Source organism: Octodon degus, unplaced genomic scaffold, assembly GCF_000260255.1.
Source record: "Octodon degus isolate 3935 unplaced genomic scaffold, OctDeg1.0 scaffold00216, whole genome shotgun sequence".
In the NCBI taxonomy this organism is placed as follows: domain Eukaryota; kingdom Metazoa; phylum Chordata; class Mammalia; order Rodentia; family Octodontidae; genus Octodon; species Octodon degus.
In genome coordinates, this window is record NW_004524792.1 from 783,862 (window position 1) to 792,985 (window position 9,124).

At 51.0% G+C, this 9,124-nt stretch overlaps 1 protein-coding gene across 1 annotated transcript in view; it reads right to left on the minus strand.

The window, feature by feature from the left end:
* The window catches only part of Rab31 (RAB31, member RAS oncogene family), a 116,910-nt gene that overhangs the window by 43,449 nt on the left and 64,337 nt on the right, over positions 1 to 9,124 (minus strand). The window contains exon 2 of the mRNA XM_023705290.1: positions 8,992 to 9,073. Within this exon, the coding sequence (XP_023561058.1) occupies positions 8,992 to 9,063 (72 nt within the window). The 5' untranslated portion in view covers positions 9,064 to 9,073. The remainder of the gene's footprint in view (positions 1 to 8,991; positions 9,074 to 9,124) is intronic.

Consider the following 9,124-nt stretch of genomic DNA (forward strand, 5'->3'; position numbering starts at 1 on the left):
CCCGGGCCGAGAGGAGCCCCGGGGTGCCAGAACGCACTCAAGGCCGCGAAGGCCCAGGCCGAGAGGAGCCCCGGGGTGCCAGAACGCACTCAAGGAGGCACGGCCCGTGCAGACGCCCTTCTGGCAGCCCCGCAGTCCTCACTGGACTTTCACCTGGGGTCACAGAACCACCGGCCAGGGAAGTGAGGGCCGGGGCTCCGGCTTCCCAGGACGCTGGACCCTCCGCCCTCCTGGGCACCAGGTTCGCGGAAGGCGGCAGCACGCAGAGCAGCGTCCCCTGCGGGGTGGCCAGGCCCAGCGCCAGCCTGCGCAGGTCAAGAGCGGAAGGCCATGCGAGTGCGACACCCTCAAGGACTCCACTAGCCAGCCTAGGGTTTCGATCATCCCACACTCTCAGATGCACCTGTGCCCTCCTCAGGCAACATCGCCTGCCCTGACCAGACGTCACTCTGCCCTGACCGGATGTGGCGCGGCCCTGGCTGGACCTCGGTGGGCTTTCTTAGCACAGGTGGCACCAGAGCCTCAGCACTGACCTCACAGCCGCCATTGGGAGCCTGCGTTTAACTGTTGGCTTATGGCATTTATTTACAGAGACCACAGGATGTAGTAACTTATTCACCTTTTCATTTTAGAAAGGGCAGAGCGTAGTAAAATCCAAGCGCCCATCCCAGCTTTAGGGTCCTCACCCAAGGTCCTCCCGACCTCCTTGCACCTTAACTGAACACTGGGGGATGCTTTTCTTCACATGTAAGATCCTTCTCAATTGTGAAGAACAAAGTTCAAGCGCTATTGTGGCGTCCAAGGCCACAGCCATTCGGCCCTCTCCCTTGGCCCAGAGGCGACCCCACTGGACTCGCACAAGGCCATCGCTGGCCCGGTCTCCAAAGTACTGTGACTATCACACTCAGCCATTCCTATGAAATGCAGCGTCGGGAAGACACAGGCTGACATGAAACCTGCTCATCCCCCTTCCCGACCTGGCGACCTGGGGGGCGACAGTCACCACGTTGCCCACAGTGGAACCGGGGTGTGGCCAGCAGGAAACCCCCCAAAACATCCCTGGCTCCATGCAGGGAGATGAGATTGTTAACAGCCACTGTGAGATGGAGAGGCGCCCAGGTGCCAGCAGACGCGCAGAGGATCCCTCGCGCTGCACTGCAGGCTCCGGAGGGCGCAGGGTCTCCCTGGACAGCAAAGGGGCCCTACGCGCAGAGGGCACAGGCGTCCTGCCCACGCCGCGGATAGCCCGGTGACACCAGGCAGGCCTTTGGGCCCCCCAAATCTTGAGACAGAAATTTGTACTGCTGGAGGCAGCGCGTATGCGGAGCTACAGGGACAACTGAAAGCAGAGATCCTGCCCTTGCTGGCCCTTCCTCCTCACGTAAGGAATCAGTTGCACAGAAGGACAGAGGAGGGAAGGAAGCGGAGGAGCGCAGAGCAGGTAAAGCGATGCTTCCCCGGGGCGGGGCAGCGGGGACACCCCGCAGAGCAGTGGGAGGCAGGCTGGGGCGTGCTGGTGCAGCGGGGCCCTAGGAGGCCCAGGCACAGCGTGGCCTGGACGTGGTAGCACAGGAGAAGGCTGCCCGGGGGCTGAGACCTGGCTTCTGCCTGTGGCCTGGTCCCAGCCCTCTCCTGGCCACGTATCCCTAAGGATCCCAGGGACCCCTGTGCTCCTCCTCCCCAGGCAGGGCAGCGGCTTGGTTTGGGCCTCCTGCTTTCTCAGGCCAGGGTCACGACACCATGTGCAGCGGGATCATCTTGAGCCCCAGTCCTGGGCTCACATCTTTCCTTCTGGTGATGTGCAGCGGCGCCCAAATGGCGCTGTAACTCGTCCCAAAAGGGTGCGGTGGAGGGAGGCTCCTGTGCGCATGCGCCAGCACCAGCATCTGCGAACGAGGGCGGAGGGGTGACTGCGGCACATTTACTGCCCCTGCAGGTCCTCCTCTCCTGCCAGAGGGAATCCCTAGAAAAACTATTCCCGGAGGCCCGTGGAAGCCATGTCACAGTGAAACAGGGCCCTCAACAGCGGGTTGGAGCAGGACTTGGGTGTGACGGGCCGCAGAGCAGGCAGCGGAGAGCCTGGCTCATCCGGATGCTCAGGGTCACAGTCTCCTCTGCCTCTGGCAGCAGCCCACAAGCACGAGCCACTTTCTTGACCACAGGTTCTGGGACCCTGAAGACAGGAATAAAGAGAGCAACAGCTGTTCCTTTGGTGTGTGGAAAGCCTGACTTTGACCTTGGTCAGACACAGCCTCTGCTGGGCCTGGGCCTCCTCGGGTGCCACTGGGACCCGAGGTCTGGGAGGTGCATCCCTGCACCTGGGGCACAGGCTCGCCTACCGTTAACCTTGATGGGAAAATCACCTGGAAGTAGATCAACAAGCAGTCTGGCCCTATGTAGCCCGGGCGCCGATATCCCAACTGTACACATCGGACCGTCCCCTTGGAGGAGACATCACAGTTAATCCTCTTGGGTGCCAAGGGCACCTCCACAGTGGGCTAGGCATGTGGCAGGACGGCGGCTCCGTGGCACGGCTCTTCCCTAGTGTGTGTGCGGCCCTAGGCTGGCTCTCCAGCATCACAGTAAACCAAGAGGCACAACTAGGAGTGTTCATTACTTCATTTCCTGGAATTTTCGGGAATTCCTGGACTTCGCATGCTAATGAGGAGAGGAACAATTTGTGTGTGTGTGTGTGTGTGTGTGTGTGTGTGTGTGATTCTTTTGTGCCAAGGGATTGCACAATATTATTATAGTCTCTTTAGCACTAAACAACAAGTCTAGTTCTGTGTTGGAGAATATTGCTGTAAAATTAAATCAGCTACACACAATATGGTTTTGAAGATACTCTTTCTTTCAAAGAGTATAATTCAGTCAAAGATCATAAATTTCACTAATGGCTTGATATATTTTCAGTGATAACACTGCAAACATAACTTCACTTTTGGTTCTAAGTTACAATATTTAGACACATAAGAGATTTAATTTTTATTCAGATTTTTTTTCTCTGAGGTCAGCATTGCAGTATATAAGTACTTTCCAAAGAGATGAACGACAGCTGGCAACTAGCTTATAATTTAAGTCATCACTTCTAATTTGGGGACTAGGGGATCCCAGCGTAATCTACAAGTAACACATAATCCTTATCAAAATCCCAGCAGAACTGTTCCTTATAAAAATTTACAGGCCGCACCTAAAATTCATATGAACATAGGGGATCCAATATAACCCAAACAATCTTAAAAATCTCCATCCTTCCTAGCCTCAAAACTTACTACAAAGCCGTAGCAGCAACACAACACAGTACTGGTGAAGGAACGGGACTGAGAATCACAGATGAAAAGCCTTACTGTATGGTCAACGTGTCTGCAACAAAAGGGTCAAAACAAGTAATTGAGCGAAGAACAGTCCTTTTTTTTTCAGTGCCAAGGCCGGACCCCGCTGATGCTCCACCATTGAGCGATATTCCTAGCTCCCTTACTATTTAGTTTTCATCTGAAGACAGGATCTTGTTGTCCAGACTGGCCTGGAAGTTTCCATCCTCCTGCCTCAGACTCCCGAGTAGCTGGGAGTCCAGCTGTGTGCTATCACGCCTGGCAAAACAGTCTTTTCAAGAAATCATGCGGGGATAACTAAAACAACCACATGCAAAAAATAAAACTGCATTCCTTCCATACAAAGTACACAAAATTAACTTCAAATGAATCATAGAACTAAAAATAAGAGCTACAGTTATTGAAAACCCTTAAAAGAAAACATTTAAATAAATCTTCCTGACCTTAACTTCATACACTAGTAGAGGAAGTACAGCCTCTGTAGAAAACAGCTTGCAGTTCTTCTGAATGCTTACAATACAGCTGCCACATGACCCATCAGTTGTCTTAGATACCCAAGACATCAAGCAACACACGTCTGCACAAAAACGTACACAGAGCACCATTATCTGTAACAACCAAGAAGTAGAGACAGCTGAACTATCCACTAATGAATGAAGAAAAAGAACACGATAGCTACACAATGTAATATTATGGATTATTCAGGCATAAAAAGGAAATAAATACTGATCCATATGACATCGTAGATGAACCTGGTAACAGCACGCAAAGTGAAAGAAGTGTGCTGCAACAACATCACAGACTGTATAATTCCACTGATGTGGAAGGTCTAGATTTGGCAAACTCAGGGACCAAAAAGCTCAGGGTTGACGGGCCTGCATAGAAACCATGGAAGTGACCTGCCCACTGTCAGCTGGGACTCCCTGTCCCTGAGCCTCTAGATTGCCCCAGAATTGTTTGCTTGGACAGCTGGTGTCCCCTCCATCCCAGCAGACCCCACACCTCCAGCCTGAAGCAACACCCCACATCTAGGGGTCCTCTACTTTCGTAATTTTTCTATGAACATGATTTTGTTTTCAGTGCTGGGAATCGAAATCAGGGCCTGAGCCGCTCTCAGGCAAGCACCCTGCCCCCGAACTGCACCCCCAGCCTGTAAGTGTGATTATTTAAAAATGGAAATAGCTTAAAAATTCACACACATGCAGTCACGTGCTGATTTTAGGACTGATAATATTATTCCGCATTTTCAAGTCTTATTTAATATTACACTTAGAATTCTACAAAGCTCTGGATTAAATTAGCTTATTCACACCCATGCAGTGTTATTCAAGTTTTTCTTAGTATTTTTTTCCATTTTCAGTATTTTATTCATTTTTTAAAAATACTACAAAGGATGCCAGCAATAAATGACATAACATAGTATACAACTAAGTTATATCCATTCTGTGCTTTTTACCACCATCCCACGAAATGCTCGCTTGACACTGGGGGACAGAGGTCACTTATTCCTTTCCATATGTGCTATTTTATCTTTTGAAAAACATAAAATAAAGTTTAATTTTAGAAGTCCATCTTACCAGCTTCAGATACGTTGGCAGTGTAGCTGGGAGTTTTCACTCCAAGGACAGACCCACCAGCATGTCTCTGCCAAGGCTGACTGTGCTCGTTGGAAGTGGAAAGGTCATAAGCACAGCCATCAAGACCAGGCAGCAACGAGGAAAGTAAAAATTTGTGAAGCCGAGTTTAAGCAAATGATACAGAACGACAAGGTGGTGTGCTTTGACATGAAAAGCTTTAGTTAGATTCTTCAAACAGTATTGCCTTAGTGACTCAGAACAGGAGACCGAAGTCTAAAACTGTCCCAGAATCCTGACATGTTTTAATAGAGTCATGTGGATTTGGGTTGTGTTTTAAAGCAAATCATTATGTTTGAAAATACACATCTAGAAAAATGAAGACTGTGTTTCCTACCTTCGGAGTCTACAGTAGCTCGTGAAGTATAGGATAAAACTACTTACCCAGCACATAGTGTTATTTCGTTTCTTCGTAGTACTTCTCATTTCCAATGTCTTATTAATTTGTTAAATACCAAAAAAGATACCAATAACAACTTATATAATTTGCTACGCAACTCTTCAAGCTATCATTTCTATCATTATGTTAATGGACACCAGCACTGCTGGACACCGGACACTGTCACACAGGAGGTTATATCTTACACCGCAGGTATGATGAGACAATGTTAATAGCAATGAAGATGTTACATCACCCCAGTCTAAATAGGAAAACAAAAAGCTGGGCATGGTGATGGCATGCCTGTAATCCCAGCACTCTGAAAGCTGGGGCAGGAGGAGCCTTGCAAGTTTGAGGCAAGCCTGGGCTACAAAGTGAGGTGAAGGCACCCTGAACTGCATAGGGAGACCTTGTCTGAAACAGACAAAAAGAAAAAGAAAACAAGACAGTCTCGAGGGAGTCAGCTGGGGATAACAGGACTTGACCCCTGAAAATGCTGTCCTCCCGCCCCCTCAGGCCCTGACCAGTGGAAGGGGGAGGGCCGCACTGGCCTGATAAGCCCCGCCCTTCTGCTCTGGACTGCTGTGAGTTCGGTTCCTGCTCAGCCTCCTACCCAGTCCCCTGCACAGACGGATGTGCGTGTGATACAGCAAGGAGCAGCACAGCCATCCGGGATGGGGGATGAGCCCCCTCTGCCCTCAGGGTGACCTAACAGGGACAGTAGCACTCCTCCTTCCCGCACCTGCGAGGATCCACACGCTGAACACACATGTCTGGGAAACGTGAGGCTGCTAACATGCTGGATCCAAGGTTAGCTGGAAGACGGTTAGGTTTTTCAAAACACTGTTCTGTAAAGTTATTCTCCGGATTACCATGGAACCACTAAAAAGAACAAGTTAGGGTGTGCATACATCAAGACTGACGGCCTTGGGCCAGGGAGATGGCTCAGTGGAATAAGTGCTTCCCTGGCAAGCACAAGGGTCTGAGTTCAATCCCTGGTTCCGCCAAAAAAAAAAAAAAGAAAGAAAAAGAAAAGGAAAAAGAAAGACTGACGGCCTTCTCACACAAGGAGGAAGGAGACCCTTTCCCGTGTGCAGTGCTGGAGGCAAGAAGCTCTCCAAGGGCCCACGGCCTTGTTCTGCAGAGCGCGTTCCTACCAGGCAGCATCAGGGGCTCATCACACTGAGCATGTGTGACGCTGGCACGTGCTGGGCGTCAGTCCTCTTCTGAGGACACAGAACCCTGTGCCATTGTACTCTCACCCCAAAGACACTGTAGAAAATTACAAAAATGAAGACAGCAGTAGCAGATTCCATGGAGACGAGCACAGGTAACACAGTCCACTGGGCTCCAGTAACTACTGAGACGGAACTACTAGCACTAGGCACCAGCAACAGCAGGAGCTTAAGCTCCAACATTAGGCAACATCATTGCAAGCACCATGAAAGCCGACAACGGGCTGCCAAGATGATTGGAATATTGCCGTCGCTGGAGAGATGAGCCTCCATCACAAGGACATCGGCGGCCAGCAAGGACAACCAAGTGGGGCCTCCGACGGCTGGCAGGACACAAGGAGCCAAAGCCCCATGGGTGCGGCTCCCACACTCTCCAGTCTAGATGTGAAAAGAGATTACCATCCAAAACTGAATCCTTCTTCCAGAAGTATGAAAGAAGAGCATCACCCTACAGAGCCACCCCTCTTACAGGACACACTGACGCTTTCAAAAATGAACAAATTATGGCCTGGGGTGGAGCCCAGTGGCAGAGTGCTCGCCTAGGAGCTGCAAGGCCCTGGGTTCAGCTCCCAGCACCACACAAAAAATTACAGCTACCTTAATGCAGTCACAGGTGTCTACAACCTCCAATACTCAAACCGTAGGAAAGCAATTATGATTAGAAATACAATCAACTAAAAGTTTACGTTGAGATGGTAAGTGTGTCCAGTTATAGCAGTGGCTTTGGGGAGGACCAGGCAGCACCCAAAGCAGTGAAGTCTCTGAATCCTGTATTAGAAAAGGTACGCGAATGTCAACCACTCTGTTGTGACCACACACACTTCATCCGTAGGGACATTATAGTATCAGATGGAAATAGCAGACTGTGAGGACCCAGAGTCCCACTGGGAAAGCGATCCACGCTCAAGAGAGCTGGGGAAGGGAGAGAGCCTGGCCATCTAGGCACCTGCCTGGCAAGCGCAAGGACCCAGGTTCAATCCCAAGTACCGTATACTGTGTCAGCCCCAGAACCCCGGGCGTGCTAAGCTGGCCACTGAAACCAGGAGTGGTGGTGCATGCCTGTAATCTCAGCACTGGGGAGGCTGAGACAGGAGGACCACTAGAAGTCTGAACTGCATTGCAAGAGTCTGTGCCAAATAATTAAAAAAAAAGAGTCAGCTGAGAAAATGACCTAATATTGGTCATGGAAATACCTAGATGGTGAGGGCTGGCTTCGTTTTGCTGTCGTCTGAGTTTCCTAGCACAACAAGACCTGAAAGCTCAGATCTCGGGTGGCTGGATTCCAGCCTCAGCCTTATGCCTCAGTAAGCTGTGTGACCCATGATCCCTGAGCCTAGATGGCCTTGCCTTAAGTGGGGGTCAACACCTGCTCCCCACGGTTGTTCTCAGAGGGCCAAATGCGCGTGCACAGCAGAGCACCGGAGAAGGGCCCAGGACCCAGCAAGACCTAGAGCGCCCGGCGGCTGCAGGAGCGGCAGCCCTGTTCATATGTCTGTGTTAAGCTAGCTGTCTCAAAAGTGACTTTCCTGCATGAGAAAAGGCAGCTGCGGAAGCGGCTCCTTCACGCCAAAGGTAAGGGGGGCGCGAGACAACCTCAACTTAAGCGTACGTAACGATCCCAAAACATAAATCCCCAGGCCAAACACAAGGGAGACTCAGGCTTGAGGAGAAGGGGCCCTGAGCTGCCAGCAGTGACAGCCAGGCAGCGGCCCCGTGTGCAGCCTGTGCTCCGAGTTAGCAGCAGGCAGGGAGATACTCTAATGAGGCTGGCATTTGTAGGCCACCAGATTCAACCCATTTTTAAAAATTCTTCAAAATGCCTTGACCCATAAATATTGGAAATTTAGTTTTACCAAGGGACACTGTAAAAAATGAAAACTATATGAACTAGCATTTGATGTAGAAAGAGTAGGCAATGAAAACTCTAAATGACCCTGAAGCTACATTCTTCCTTTTGGACAATAACAGATGACTCAGCCAGTGGGGTGGGAACTGGAGATGCACAGCGACAGTGGGGAGGCAGGAGGTGAGCGGTGTCACTGTGGCTGGGGGGAGAGAAGGTGGCAGGGGCTCAGACCAGAGAAGGGGCCCACCTGTTCTACTCCATGACTGTCAGCCTGTGAGACCGCTTGGGCTAAAAACTCGGGGTGCAGACCCAGTTCTGGGCCATGCTATCTCGCTCCATCCAGGTCTGCAGGGGAAGTGAACACGTCAAGGTGGACGGCGCGTCCACCAAGCATGCGGGAACTTGGGCTCAGCCCTGCCTCGCCACAGACCTGCCTTCGTTCTTCCTAGAGCCAAAGCATGCATGTCCTTTCTACACAAACTGATTCAGACGTCGTGTGTCTGTCCTCTCTACTGTCAGGGTCTTGCCCAGTGCCCAGCAGCCCACTCCAGCACGTGGTACTCACCCGCTCCTGCCCAGCAGTGTCCCAGATGAGGAACTTATGAAGCTCATTTCCACAAGGCACGGTTTTGGTCATGAAAGAAGCCCTGCAAGAGTCAACACCTCCGCGTTACAGGTGTTTCCCAGAGAGCCACACG